This window comes from Xenopus tropicalis, chromosome 2 (assembly GCF_000004195.4).
Source record: "Xenopus tropicalis strain Nigerian chromosome 2, UCB_Xtro_10.0, whole genome shotgun sequence".
NCBI classification, from domain to species: Eukaryota; Metazoa; Chordata; class Amphibia; order Anura; family Pipidae; genus Xenopus; species Xenopus tropicalis.
The window spans coordinates 122,599,871-122,616,103 of record NC_030678.2 but is presented as its reverse complement, the minus strand read 5'-3'; the positions used below and the strand labels follow the sequence as shown (position 1 = coordinate 122,616,103).

Here is a 16,233-nt window from a genome sequence, read left to right as displayed (position 1 = left end):
TTGCCAGAATAACAGGGGATTCCTGCAAGAGCTCTGAAAATTCGGTATAGATTGCCTGAGCACATAATATATCTGAATCCATTTAGTGCCATATCAGTCGCAGTTCTGCGCTGCTGGTAATATTTCCCATACAGTGATAGAGTCTGTGCATACAAGTAGTTGCACAAGTGTCCCACATCATCCCACACATGTGCCAAGGAGATCTCTGCCGCACCGACTGTCCATCTATAGCATGCAAAGTGGCAGGAGAGCTGTAAAGTCCCGACATACAAGTGCACAACTACTAGGGCCATTTGAAATGTTCTGTGCTAGGTGGTTTTTCTTGTTTTGTAGAAACCAGTTTGTACGAGGAAACAGAGCCAGTACTTGGGATCAGCAGCACAACACAAGTTCCTCCAAAGTTAAGGATTCCAAATGCAAACCACTACTCCACATAAACCAAGTGCGACTGGTCGCTTCTGCGACACATCTCACATGTTTCACTCATTCAGTATGTATTCACAGCATATTAAGCCAGAGTGACTGGTAATTGCGTGTTACTACCCGGGAGTTAGGGGGATCCTGTCCTAGGACTGTGTCCATGGGTCCCACATTGAGTTCCACCTGTCGGTTGCAGTGCCAGTGCCCTTAGTCGGGCTGTCATGCTGTCATAATGCGGCCGCGTAGGCTGCTGCGGGGTAAGGGTCCAGCTGAGGCTTCCCCATGCCTGGGAATAGAATATAAGCTAATGGGGGCTGCAGTCCTGGACTGGGCCATCCTGTACAGTTGCATGGGATCATATAACCAGGGTTCCCAGGAGAGGGGTGAGAGTGTGTGTGACCCCCACCGGCAGCAGCGGCGGCTGCAGCTGCGGCTGCCACCCCAGGAAAGGCGCCCCCACTTGCCTGAGGGTATCCAATGGACGAGGTATAAGGAAGAGATGAGGATGAAGATGTGATCTCTGCCATCTTAGAGCTCAGATCAAACAGAGAATAAGGATGATTTGCACCGCCGGCGGCTGCCGCAGCTGCAGCAGCTGCGGCAGCCGCAGATGGAGGAAAAAACACTCTAGCCGCTGCGGCAGCTGCGGCGGCTGCCGCTTTTTCTGGGTTGGAAAGCAAAGAGTCAGTGAGCGCCCCGGCCCCATGTAACCCAGCAACCTTCAGCCCATCATGGTCCCCTGTAAACCCATAGGGCATTGGGAAGGCAAACTTGTCCTTTTTGAGTAGGGTCTTGGGCTTCCTCCGGGGCCGGTACTTGTAGTCTGGGTGCTCCTTCATGTGCATTGCGCGCAGTCGCTTCGCCTCGTCAATGAACGGTCGTTTCTCGGCCTCAGTCAGCAGCTTCCACTCCGCACCCAGCCTCTTGCTGATCTCAGAGTTGTGCATCTTGGGGTTCTCTTGGGCCATTTTCCTCCTCTGGGCTCTGGACCAAACCATAAAGGCATTCATGGGTCTCTTCACATGATCCACCGGTTTAGCCATCCCACTAACTTGGGGTACCCCACAAGCTGCCTTGATACCCTTTATCACAACGATCGCTGTGTATCTGGTGCGGAAGGGACAGCTCCGCTCCGCATAGGCCGGTCTGATGGAAAGTCAGTGCAATTCTGTTTGAGGTTGCCTTTTTTATGCTAAATGCATATGGCTACTGCCAAGTCCGTGTAATTCCCTCGTTGTTATGATATCCAGGCGTTTAAGTACAAATAAGTAGAGTCCAAGTGCAGTTGCCTGCGAGAGCTTAGTCTGAAAATGCGACAAAGTTTGTGAGATGCAGCCAGGAGAGCAACAGCTAGAGCACAAGTGGGAAGTCAGCGACTTCTACTCCTGACAGCAGACGTGATGGCTGTAACTGAGTCCCCAGGCAGCAAGCAGTCAATCACAAGCAGCTCTCAAGCAGAACCACCACAAGTGAAATCCAATTCCATGTCCTGTTCACTCCATCAAAACAATCCCTGTGCTATTCTCTGCGCCCGGCGAGTTTATCGGGCAGCTCCTGCGTCCTGGCAGCGTTTGCGCTCTCCTGCCCGGGATGCACAAAGCCCCAGTGCAAATGACATGCTCGCCACTTGTGCAAGCTCGGATAAGCGGAGGGACGTGAGGGCAGCTTTGCTTTATGGTCGGGGCGGGCGAGCAAATCCCAGGTGCAGCAGCTCTTCAACTTAATTCTCTCTGCAAAGTTCCTCGCCTCTCAGCTCCACTCCCCTCTTTCTCTGCGGGAAAACGAGAAAGGGATTTTTTTTGGTAACTGAAACTGGGCGGGGGTGAAAGGTGGGTGTGTGAGTGCAGCAGGAGGGGTGGGGGAGAAGCTGTACGAACACTTGCTCCTCTGCTGCCCAGCACAACTTCAATGAAGAACAACGTCAAAAGTGACAATCGAGCAATCAGCATTTATAAGAACTAGGATGACACCTTGAGAAGTTGGATGCCCCAAAGTGCCCGGAGCCTGTAGGAGTGAAATGCGTTGCGCACCTCCTTTTCATTTACGTGAGAATTAAGTCCCGGTTTAGATTGTTTTTCTTTTCTCTCTGATGTTTATCTTGCCCGGCTATTAGTACCTGCACAATGGCCTTTCGTTTGTGTGCCCATATCTTGAAAGCATAGCACATGTCACAACTGTTTAAGTAACAAATTGACTTGCCAGTCAGGACGGACTCGCCTGCCTTGTTTGGGGTTTGTCAGTTTGGCTGTGGCGTGCCAGGTCGGTATGTAGCGCAGCGAGTCGCACACTTTAACCTGCTCATTGCCGGGGGAAGCAAGCTAAGCAGATCCAGTCCCTACACAATTGCAACTAATAATGTCATTAAATGTGCGGCACTAACATTCATACATCACAGGCACGTCACATTCGCAAACTATGCAGGATTGTTTAATCAAATCAAAAAAATAAATACATTTCGGATGCTAAAGTGTTAATCGCCCTGTAGAGAAGGTGTCGTCCCAAACAATGTTTACTAGATATGTTATCTGATGGATTCCATTTTATTTGAATATCCCCAAAACAGTGGAGCGTTTGTACTTACCTGTATATACACACACACAGATAACACTGAATTGTTTCAGTATTGATACATCGTTTCCCACGGAATGCGTTAAACCCCACATAAAGTCATTAAGGAGAATGATTATTTCCTTCTATATATCTGCACTGACTTAATCAAAACTAATATAGCGATTAGTGCAAAGTCTTCCCCAGTGCTACTGTCAGTGGGGAGCGCAGTAATGATCGAATCCTGGGGAATAAATCCCATAGGGAACACTTGGAATCGTTACAAGGGGAATCAAATACATTCGGATCTTTCAGTGGTATTTTACATATAAAACCCCCAAAAGATAAGTTAATATTAATTATTTCGTTTTGTAATATCTTGCTACCTTATATATATGTATTATACACGATTCTGTTCACTGCATTTCTATTGTTTTTTTTCTTCCAAAATGCTTTATATTGAACTTTATGAAATTGTGTATAGTTGTTAAAAAAACATTTTGCCCATCTTCAGATGTGTTACTTATCAGTGTTACTGCATGCACAACAATGTCTTAATTGTAACTGGTGCACAACAAGGGGAACCCTATAAAATACTGTAAAGGCAGCTGTTGCCATTTGATTTCAAGTTAAATCTCTATGTCATACATCTCCCATGCAACATCTATATCTGTACAGCCCCTGTCCTGTAAGGCAATATGGAATAATTGCATTCTATTACATTCTATTTTCCCCTCCTTTATATCACATTGATATGTTTTATTTTTGTTAAATGTAACTTTAGGTTTTCCTTCCAATGCACATATGACTTTCTCTGTAGATTGTGACCATTACAAATGAAGTAGAGCACAATCTGTTTCACCTGCCAGAATGGAGCTCTGCATTTACATTTAAACATAATAGACTTTTTATTTTTTATTTTAGTGGGATACTTACATAACTTGCCAAATGGTTGGGCTGCCTATTAGTTACTACATTATTATTAGTAGTAGTAGTTATTATTGTGCAATCTTGTAGATTGTAAGCTCATTTGGGCAGGGCTCTCTTCACCTCTTGTATCGGTTATTGATTGCCTTATATGTTAATCTGTATGTCCAATGTATGTAACCCACTTATTGTACAGCGCTGCGGAATATGTTGGTGCTTTATAAATAAATGTTAATAATAATGACAGAGAGGTAACAGCCGCCCAAAGAAACACATTCATTCAAAGGCATGCAATCAATTTGATTCACAAATTTGGCACAACTATTGGGCAACCGCTATTCCCAGCAAATATATATAAAGTAAAGTGGCTTGTAGTTCTGCTACCTCCCAGCAGTCAGGTAGCAAGTGAAAAGAGATAATCACTGACAGAACTGGTAGTTACAGTGAGATAAGAATCTCAAGGTAATCCTTCTAATGGCTAGGAGCTGATTCTCTGGCTCAACAGACTTATCACTAGTCAGTATTTACAGATCCCCATTGTGTTTTTATTGCTCTGTTTAGCTTTAAGTGTTTCTATAACTTGAATAAAAAGAGTGTAATTGGATCCTATTTATATAAAACAGTTTTAATTAAATTCAATGCATACATTAAGATGGCTGGCCAGGCTGTTACACATATAACAATTTAATAAAATCAATAAGAAACTAAATCTGTTGAGTTAAAAAGCCTGTAAAGCAAAGAAGAAAAAAAAAATCATTGGAATTCATTAAAGAGAAGACCAAGATTTTATCAAAGTCAATTATAATAAAATGAAAGTCCACTTTATGCAATATAGTGGAAGCACAGCGTGTGAGTTATAGTTCAACACCATTTTTTCTGATTCTCACAATCCCTTCATTGAGAACACAATATATAAATCCAGTGTTTCAGCCATGTTCTCTCTAAGTGTCACAGTTCCAAAGGAGAATATTGTGTTAAAATAACAGTTGTTAAGGTAAATTCAACTTAAAGCTTCATAATGCTGCAAATTTAATAACGTTCTTTATGTACAATAAAAGCAGATCAAAATGTTTTGTATATTCTTGGAATTAACTAGCTAACTAGAATACTGTTAACTAGTCAACAATTAGCAGTGGCTAGTTATCAGTATTCTAGTCAAAAGAATTTATTATACACTTTGATCCACTTTTATTGACAGAATATTACTGATCCATCCTAAAAGCATATTAAAGGGAGAACATTATTAAATTTGTAGTATGGTGAAGCTGTAAGTGAAATATAACACTACGGGCCTGATTCACTAAAGTCCGAAATAAGGAGTGCTATTTATAGCATGCATTAAAAATCTTATCACTTCTTATTTTTCGCTCGATTCACTAAAAGGACACTTGTCATAATTAAGAAGCAATGTTCTTGGCGTTATTTATCTTGCAACGACATATTATTAAGCAATATATTACGCAGCGCACAACATATTACGCAGCACGCGATATTTTACGCAGAGCGCAAAATTTTCAGAACGGTAGTCTTCAGAAAGTAATGGTTACATGGGTAATATATTGCGCTCTGCGTAAAATATCGCACGCTGCGTAATATGTTGTGCGCTGCGTAATATATTGCTTAAAAATATGTCGTCGCAAGATAAATAACGCCAAGAACATTGCTTCTTAATTATGACAAGTGTCCTTTTAGTGAATCGAGCGAAAAATAAGAAGTGATAAGATTTTTAACGCATGCTATAAATAGCACTCCTTATTTCGGACTTTAGTGAATCGGGCCCTACATCTTTTAACACAATATTCTCCTATGGAACTGTGACACTTTTGGAGAAGGTGGCTAAAAAAGTGGACTATATATTATGCTCTCTATGATGGCACTGTGAGAATCAGAAAAAATGTATTGAACTATAACTTACAGAACTGTGCTTCCACTATACTGGATAAGGTGGACTTCATTTTATTATTATTATTGACTTTGATAACATTTTGGTCTCCTCTTTAATGAATTCCAATTCATTTTTTTATCTTTTAAATTGATTTTTACTTCTTTGCTACACAGGCTTTTAAATTCAACATATATTTAGTTTCTTATTTATGTTATATAATTGTGATATATGTGATAGACTGGCCAGTCATCGTTATGTATGTGTTGAATTTAAACCTGTTTGTTTTTAAATAGGATCCACTTACACTGTTTTTATTTATGTTTGTATTATACCCATTAGGATTATTGTTGCTTGCTGGCTGAGCAGTCAGCAGTTGAGATTGGATCCTCAATTAGTTGAAAAAAGGCACTGGGAATTGGATTTATTATTTATTTGTTTCCATAACTTGATCGCTGACATTTTTTCTTTGTCTGAACATCACTCACTGATTTCCCATCACATTCACCTGTCAAAAGTTGCCAGACGCCGACTCCTGAAACCTGTTGCAGAGCGTATTCCTATTGGCTAGATGCACGGCCCTGTGCTAGACAATCAGGGAAGCAGGAAAAACTTGCCCTTAGTAAATCTGATGTCACCGTGTAAATCCAAGGCGCAAATACAATGGCCAAGGAGAGGAAATGCTTTTCTGCTAAAAGAAATCGAATCGTCCGTGGTTGCTGTTTGACAGAAATAACAGCATGTTACTTGCCTGTGGGGCTTGCAGCTCTTGTAGCTGATACCAGGTTGATGTGTGCAGCAGCTGTCACATCAGCTTCTTTGCAAATAGAGCTGTAAATGTAATCAAGAAAAGGCAGGCATTTTATTGCAGATTGTTACAGCATAATTACTATTAGTACTTAATACTAATGACTTTAACCAATCATTGGCTTGTGCACAATCACCATTTAAACACTGCTAGTTCCTCACCAATAATCAATGAGACGTACCTACACTGTGGTTAAATACACAGTTGCCTATAATTAAAGCTCTAGCAGCTCCGGCTATATATGGTGATCTGCATACATGTTCTACACATACACACAGCTCCATTAGATCACACATTATTAATAAAACAGGGAGAGGGATAGATGTGAGAGATGGGCACTTTAGGTCATGGACTGTATTTTTTCCCAGGGTATTTCAGCCCAATTCTCTTTGGTTCTGATAATGGAGCTGTGCTGGTACAGTAGATCTCAGATAGGTGTCTATGACTAAAGTAGGTGCTTAGTAGTGTTGGGAAAGCCCTATGCACTTGTCATCTTGCTCATAATTTGTCTCCAGAGTTGCTCATGTTAATTAATAACAAATATTACAAAATAGGGCTTCCATACCGGGGCAGTTTCCCTGAGCCCATAATGTACCACACCAAATCATATATTTTTTCCTTGTAGCAAATTACCTGCAGACACAAAGTTGCATGCAATAGAAGTGTCACAAATGTGCTCCCTGCGATAGAAGCAGAATAATAATGCATGCAGTCGATCCAATTTCCTGCTGTTATTATTAAGTCTATACCACTCATCTGCCAGCAATTTGCTACACAAAATATTCCTCAGCAGGGCAATGAACTGTGGGCAAAGAAAAGAAATTACTCTGTGTGAGTGCATAATGCGTGGCTGTGGTGGCTGTCTTGTAGGTGTTAGACCAAATATGCACCCAAGGCGGGATTCAGTGCCAGTGCATTATCTCTCGTAGGCCTATGGCACATGTGGTATTTTGTCTGCTGTGTCTCCTTCAAGAGAATCGCTGCAGTCACACCCCCTTTGCTTTGAACTATTTTCAATTAGAACCCAAGATGTAGAGACTTTACCATCCGCTTTCCACCCAAAAGCTGTTTTTCCTTAATAAAATAAAATATTATTCTAAAAAACTTTCTGATATATTTCAATTGAAGATTTTCAATGGTTGCAGTTATTTGAATTTGTGGTTCAATTTGAAAACAATATTTGTTTATCCCTTTGTTCTCTGTCCTTACTCCTGGTTCTGACACTGTAAACAGGTTTAATTCTGACTTGGACCTGAAGGAAAACGGACTTTTGGCGTCTGCTACAAAAGTTTCAGGAGTCAAAACCAGCAGTGCAAAGAATATATATGGCCTGCCAGATAATACTTTTACATTTACAAAGAATTTAAAAATAACACTGAAATATTAAAAATGTATCTTTTCCTGTTGTTATATTACAACATGAATCACATAAACATATATTATCTATCATCTATCTATCATCTATCTATCATCTATCTATCATCTATCTATCTATCTATCTATCTATCTATCTATCTATCTATCTATCACCTATTTATCTATCTATCACCTATTTATCTATCTATCTATCTATCTATCACCTATCTATCTATCTATCTATCTATCTATCTATCTATCTATCTATCTATCTATCATCTATCTATCTATCTATCATCTATCATCTATCTATCACCTATTTATCTATCTATCTATCTATCTATCTATCTATCTAACTATCTATCTATCGATCGATCTATCTATCTATCTATCTATCTATCTATCTATCTATCTATCTATCATCTATCTGTCTATCATCTATCTGTCTATCTCCCTCTCTCTCTCTGTCTGATAATATTTCTGTTGTAGTTAGTGAAAGAATTTAATTTCTCCCAAATACACACACACTTGGTCACGTTTAGCAGGTTTTCAATTATACAGTATACACTATTACACAATTATATATACACTCATATCCAATGTGTGGCTCCATTTAAAGCCCAAGGGCGTTTTAATCTACATTAACTACTAGAGACGCCACAGAAGTTATTTATGTGATCATTTCAAGTTCTGTAGCACGCTCATAATTGGACATTTTCTATAATATGTTAGTATAATTTCCATTTACCTTTGCTAATTTGTGTTGCATATTATTAGGTAGCATTACATTCGAAAATTGCTCTTAGTACTGCTTTTATACACAGCATGTATACCTATTGTGAGAGATACAAGCAGTAAGAACACTGTTTGGTGTATTTTCCTCCATTGTTTAAGGTGAGATACATGCAGGACCAGGGAAAATGCCTGGTTTAGCAGCAGCTAATGCTGTTATTCAGGGAAATGGATTAGGAAAAGCCATATAGGTGAATCCTATAGTAAATGGAGGGTTAATAGGTTAGGTCCTCCATTCCATACTCCAGGTAAGCAATTTGGTTTGGCCAGCTGTAAGTAGCTGCTTGATTAGGCTGCAGGTGAGCAGCACATAAACGAGCTGTGGGATTACACAGTATAGGGAAGAGAGGTGATGGTTGATTAAGGTTGGGGACTCAGAGGGGTTCACTCTCAGAGCAGGGCACAGGGCAGGAAGGCTGCCTGACTGTGTTAGGAACTCCCAGAGGAGCTGGGGGTGCTGCCTGCCACTGCAAGAAGCAGAGGGAGCTGTGACCATGTGTTTGAGTGCTGGAACGTTGAGGCTTGGTGAGAAGCCAGAGTGTGCCAGAAGCTGGTGAGCTGGTATCCCAGGAGGGGAGAGACAGCAGGGCTGAGTGAGTAGCCCAGAGTGTTCATGAGTGTGAGAGTCACCGAGGATGTGTGAAAGCCATTGGGGATGGTGAGAAGCCCCGGGTACAGGTTACAGTGTAAAAGTTGCCCTGGAAGGTGAGAGCCTTGAAGCAGGGACAAATCATAACCATGTTTGATGAACTGTTTATGAACTGACCGTTATGTTTATGTTGGGAGGAGTTTACCCCAAATAAATGTTATGTTTTGAGGAAAAAACATGATGTTGTCCCTGTCTCTTATGCTCCTGATCCTCTGCATACCTGCCTACCATAGCTAATTCCCACAAAATTGTGTGTACAGGCAGTCAGCATGTCACACTATGTACATGTATATTAAGAAATACATTTACAATGACAATAGATACAGCCAAGAAGGGCATCTTTTATTTACTTATTTTTTTAATTGTGTCAACATATTAGGTTACATCTTTTGATACCAGTGTGTGGGAGAATTATATGGGGCTCTGTTATATGTTTCTGAATGCTATAAAATATTTCTCTAAATTACTTTTTAGAGATAGCAGTGACATAAATAATGCTGCCGCTGTGGTCTAAGGGGACCTTACTGCACCATCCAACCTGTCAGCCAACCCTGCCTACAGCTTCCCTGTAATCTGAAATAAATCAAAGATGGCCACATGTACCAATGCAGAATACATGGCTATCTTTTAGGGGTTTTTTTTGTGTGTTGGGGGGGGGGGGGTTAGAAAAATAATTTGTGGTAGTCTGTTTGGTGAGGTATTGCTTTCAATCTATCAATTTATACAGTGCTCTTACTGGCATGTCTGGGGTTAATGGAGTGATCATTGGCAATTGTTGCAGTTTTGGGCATGAAATGCAGGTGCCACAGTGTGTCTTGGAATTTGGTGGGGTGTGGCCACAAAGTGGGTGTGGTCAAAAATGTTAATGCGATAAGCAAGGCAGATTTCTGTCTTTTTGTATTTTGTTGCAAGTTATATATTTGCCAGCCAGAACTGTGCTTCATTAGTCCTCCTCTATCCATCTTTTTCTACACTCAGTTATGCCTCTGAGAGAAAGGAATGAGGCCCAAGGTTTAAAATCAAAACAACTTAGGGTGACATAAGGTGGAGGTGGCTTTACAAGAAATCAAAGAATTCAAAACTGAGTGTTGAAAAGTAACTAGTTGAAGCTTACCGGCAGTATTGTGGAGCTCAGGCGTGAATGTACACTGTCTTCAGCAAAGGGGGCTGATAACCAAAAACCCATATAGGGGTAGGCAATAACTAGAACCATAACCCGCCCTATACATGAAAAGTAATCTTTATTGCAGGAAAAACAAGTCTTTTCATTTTGTGCTACCAGACACTTAGCTTCAAGCTTATTCACTAGCCTTGCCATTTATCCATTTGTCTACCTCTGTGTGGATTCCTAAATAGTAAAGAATGCATCTAATATAAATATGCATCAAAAAATGGAATATGCACTAAAAATGGAATATTCCTTCTCTAAGAACATGCAGATATCTTCCTTAGGGAAAGCTGGTTCAGAGGTAAAAACTGGGGTTGATTTCTATAACTGTATATGTGTCAACAGCATACAGTTCTGTTTCTTTTTTTTACTCTTTTTACTATTATTTTTGCCTTTAAACTGAAATAAAACCCTCATTGTATACTGTAATTTAACTATAAAACTATAGCACAGTAGCTCCATTAGACTTGTGTGACAGCAGGTCAACCAAGTGTCTTCAGCATGAGCTATAATGCACAGAAGTTACTTGTAAAATGCATGGGGCCCAATAGGCTATTCACTGTGACCACACACACTACCTTGCATATCCAACATCTACCATACACACTATATATGTACACAGTACAGTAAGAGTGATAAGGAGTAAGAAGTAACTAAAAAATGTTAAGCTAAGGTGATATTTGCTAGAAGTCTGAGGGGAAGGAATTATATGTGCACAGAAGCCAATACCTCTCAATTGCGATGCCCATACATCAGTTGCACATATAAGACAACACAGATGAATGGCTCTGGATGAAGTGACTGCGAATATCAATCTTTGTTGTGCAATCCCAGTGCTGTTATATTTTTTGTAAACATGTTCTTTGGTATCATACTTCCTCTCTCAGAAAAATCCTTCATTCCCGGGCCAGAGTCTGCACAGCTCTCTCCTCTCCCCCTTCTCCCCCCTCATAAAACTCTTTCCCCCTTTCTTAGGAATGTGTAATCTGAGCTACCAAGGCTAGTGCTGCAGCAGGAAGTTAGTTAAAATGGCAGCTTCTGTATTAAGCAAATGGAGAAAGCTTCTAGAGCTGATTACTCAGGTATGGTAAAGCTTTCTGCAGAATAAATATAGTGTTCTATGTGGCGAATCTATTGGCAGTAAAATGCCAAAATTACTTTACTTTTCCTTTAAGGCAAAATTGTAAATAGCATGCAAAGACATTGTTATGATAGATATTAAAAAGGTCTAATTTCTGGTGTCAGTATCTTTTTAAGAAATCAAGATGCAAAATAATAATGTGAGAAATTACTCTAGCTAAAAAAATAAAATAAACATAAGTAAACCGAGTCCAGCAAAATAAAAATGGTTGTTTTTTTTTTAAATTTTTTGAGAAATCTTCCCCACAGTCTTGAAGATAAAAAATGGTATGATGAGCAACTCTACACTATGCAAGAAAGAGAAAAATTGCAAGCGCTCAGTCATTTAGAGACCCCAAGGGATCACGCAATATATGTCTGATATTGTCCATATCTTCCTCTGCTCTTTATTGTTACTTGGCAAAGCTCTAGTCAAGAAAACTGGCTGAGTATAAATAGTGCATTTGGCACGCTCTTTCCACAGGTGTATTGGGTGCATTTCAAAATTAGGATTTTATTGTTGCTCATAAAAACCACACGCATTACAGAGAATATGACATGGCGTAATTAGAACGTTTCTCAACTTTATAGATATCTATGGATGCCAGTGGTACATTGCCACCTACAGTAAGCTGAGATAATTCTAAGGCTATCAGATCTGAAGAGAGTATGTTACGGCACACTGCCTACACAGTACATCCCATAGAAAAACCTGTGAGACAATAATTATTTTGCAAAGGTGTTAGGTGTCATATGATACTCAGTGGAACAAGGTTCTCAAGAAAGGAATGCAAATGAGGCAGTTTGCTTTGTATGTATAGTGCTGGCAGAAAAGAATTCTTCAGTGGGTCAGGGAAAGTAGAAATGCACATGCAGACAGTAGGGTAGCTGGAAAAATTACCCCTATGCTTATCTTCCCCTATAGAGGAGTCTTAAAGGTATTTGTGCTGTATTTATGTACTAGATGGAGCATCAGATGAATCATTTACAAAACTTACTTTGCATGTGTTTCCAATGAATCTGTTGGTATCAATAATCAGCAGTGCATTCCACTGAAACTTGCAAGGTTAAGCTTCCCACATAGTAGCACAGGGACCACCTCATCCACCTTTGACCAGTCTAGAGGACAAAAAGATCCATTTATACAGGGAATTTGCAATGAATTAGCACCATTTGCCATGTTATTGCTTTCTTTAAATATCTGTAAATACGCTATGTGCTTAAAGGTCCCCATACACGGGCCGATTATAGCTGCTGATATCAGTCCCTTGGACCGATTCGGCAGCTTATCGGCCCGTGTAGGGGCAGAACCGAGGGGCCTGGCCGACCAATATCTGGCCAATTTCAGGTTAGAAAATCCAGTCGGATCGGGGACCGTATCGGCTCGTTGATGCAGTCCCCGAACCGACTGCCCCATTGCCGCGTGCAGAATTTGATCGTTTAGCCCCAGGGCCAAACGATCGAATTCGCCTACATGCCTCCCCGATATCGCCACCCGTAGGTGTAGGATCTGCCCGTGTATGGCCAGCTTAAGAGTACATATACTAATTTCCCTCTAGTAATAGATATAAAACACTAATGAACTGGCTCACTTGCAATTACGTAAATGTCATAATTTTTTACTACTTTATTGACCACAAATTGTTATTCTAACAAAGGATTTACATATGGACCCATACATTAGATTTAAAGACTATTACATTAACTGCCTGACACTAATGGACTCATACGGACATATTGTTTCTTTTGCAAGTGGACCCATAAATTCACTGCGGGTTCCTTAAACAAACTTGAAATACCTGTAATTCACATTTATATAAAGGGAAATTATACTTAAAATAGACATGCCATATTTGGAGGCAGAAACAGTAGCAATAATATCTCATACATGAAAAACCAATTCCAGAAATTCCACTTACAGAAAAACAGAAATTGAAGTAAAAACAACAGAACCACCAGAAAAGGTTTAGACCATTCCTCTTAAAATACTCTCTTAGAGAAACAGTAACATCAAAAAATAAAAATGTATAAAAATAATGAAAATATAATGTATTACTGCCCTGTACTGGTAAATATTGTATGTTTGCTTAAGAAACATTACTATAGTTTGTATAAAATAAGCTGCTGTGTAGCCATGGTGACAGACATTCAAATTAAAACTAAAGGGCTAAAAAACTGAAAAGGGCTAATTAGCACAAGTTACATAGCAGAAAACGGATAAGCTCTTTAAAACACCATTGTATTCTACAGAGCTTATCTATAATCTGCTATGCAACCTGTGCCTTTTTCAGCTTTATTGGCTGCCTCTGTGACTTCAAAGCAGCTTTGTTTATATAAACTATAGTAGTGTTTCTGAAGCAAACACACAACTGTGCACATTATATTTTAATTACTTTACTTAATGGTAATTACTTTACCACTTTAAAGTTTTGGTATTACTGGTCCTTTAATTCAGGAAACACCTATTTGTTATCCTAGTTACCTGCTTTTGTACGTAGCTTTAAAGGTATTTAGTCTATAAAGCTTTCTGGTAGAAATCATCATGTTTGGTCAAACTTAGTTACATAGGGTTGAAAAAAGACCATTGTCCATCAAGTTCAACCCATCCGAGTAAACCCAGCACACAACCTATACTAACCAATCTATACACTCACATACATAAACTATATATATACAACCAGTAATACTAACTGTAGATATTAGTATCACAATAGCCTTGGATATTCTGCTTGTTCAAAAACTCATCCAGGCCCCTCTTAAAGGCATTAACAGAATCTGCCATTACCACATCACTAGGAAGGGCATTCCATAACCTCACTGCCCTCACCGTGAAAAACCACCTACGCTGCTTCAAATGGAAACTTGTAGGCCATATGAGCAGTGAATGCATTCAAATTTTCATTTGTTGAACAGTGAGGTTTTATCTTCTCCACTTTCTGCAGCTCCATAGAAACCCACATGGGTTTATGTTAAAAAGGTCTATAGTTTGCCCGCATCTAGTATCTTATAGCAGCTAATCAGAGCTGTGTTTTCAAATAGCTGACCAGTTAATTTGGCCTGCTAATTTGTTACTGTACTATACATGACTGTTTCATATAAAACCCTAAGGGGCATATTTATTATAGTGTGTAAGCCAACAGCGCCTTTAGGGTGAGGACCCTTACTAAAATCTATATATATATATATATATACCAGCAACTGCCTTCCCCTTATCTAGTTTAGTAGAAGCAAAACAGATAAATTGGACATAAGTAATCCTACTAAACCACTATAATCAATTTATTTCTTCAAGCATTTCCACCTACTAATGTATGACTTATCAGTCCAAAATGAATCTTCTTCAAAAATAAAAAATGGAGCCTGTGAGTATCACAGTAAGTGCACGGTAATAAATGGGTTGAATTTGAGCAGTACTAATCGGTGGGTTGCATAACTGTCTGGTGTTCATCATGTTATACTTATTGAGTTGTTTCTAGACTTCTTGTGTTAGAGAAATAATTTTGAATGGTGTACATGGGCTAAAGCTTCTGAACACATGGGATTTCCTGTCATTTGTCATTCGCTTAAAAATGAGAAATGTGTTCACAGTGTTACCTTTGCTCCTTATTCCCATTTATCTTTCTTTGTGACGGTAATGTTATTGGCCCTAGGTTTTACTTTTTTGCTGAACACCCTCTATGTACTGTATATGAAGATTATATTACTTTAGTGCCTGATACTACAAATATCTGGACTGCTAGGAATCCTTTGATAAATATGACCCTTAATGGCTGGAGTCTGATTATTCTGCTTTTTAAAAAACACTTGTTGTTGGCTACTTTGCATGTGGCTTAATTCTCTTACCAGACCTGTGGCCCACTGAGTCCCACTTTTTTCTGATTTTGATACCTTGGTCCAAGTACTAGTGGTTCTACTACTTCGAGTACCATACCCACTCCTTTAGTGTTGTGCCTTTCAGATTTATTGACCCCAGGAGCCTGCAGCTGGTAAATAGAGGGGTCCTGGTCTGGCTTTAGATTCCTTACTACATTGTTGCCTTAATCCTTTCTGCACTACTACATAAAGGCTTGCCTATATCTTTTCCCCATGGTATTGGTGATTCAAACCCTAGACTCTGTTTTAGTCCACATTTTTGCTCTGTTCCATCAACTTTTCAATTCCATTCCTGCTGCACCAGATAACAGCCTATTTTGCTTTATAGGTCCATCGCTCAGTAAGCAGAGAGTTGGCCAAACAGCCAATATAGGCAGAAGGTTTCCAGTGTTTCCCCTGGGTTTGTGCTTCTAAATTACTTGAGAAAAATGTAGCTTGGGCTTTTGTTTTTTAGTATAACCCAAGTAGAAATGCTAGGTATATACAGTAGTTGCTCTCAGAATGGCAGTTGAGGACGAGTCAAGGCATCACTGATAAGATTTTATGACTGCAGCTTGATAGGAACAAGGATTAATGAAAATTACCTAAAAATCATAATAATAAAAATTACTAATATGTATTTTATTGCTAATTAAATACAGTTTGACTATATATGCACCCATCCCCTATTGCACTCATCCCCCTACATACAA

General features: G+C 39.6%; 1 protein-coding gene across 1 annotated transcript in view; it reads right to left on the bottom strand.

Moving 5' to 3' along the window:
• The window catches only part of sox21 (SRY-box 21), a 3,016-nt gene extending 465 nt beyond the window's left edge, over positions 1 to 2,551 (bottom strand). The window contains exon 1 of the mRNA XM_002939280.5: positions 1 to 2,551. This exon is cut by the window's left edge and continues 465 nt beyond it. Within this exon, the coding sequence (XP_002939326.1) occupies positions 648 to 1,463 (816 nt within the window). The 5' untranslated portion in view covers positions 1,464 to 2,551 and the 3' untranslated portion in view covers positions 1 to 647.
• Positions 2,552 to 16,233: the final 13,682 nt, after the last annotated feature.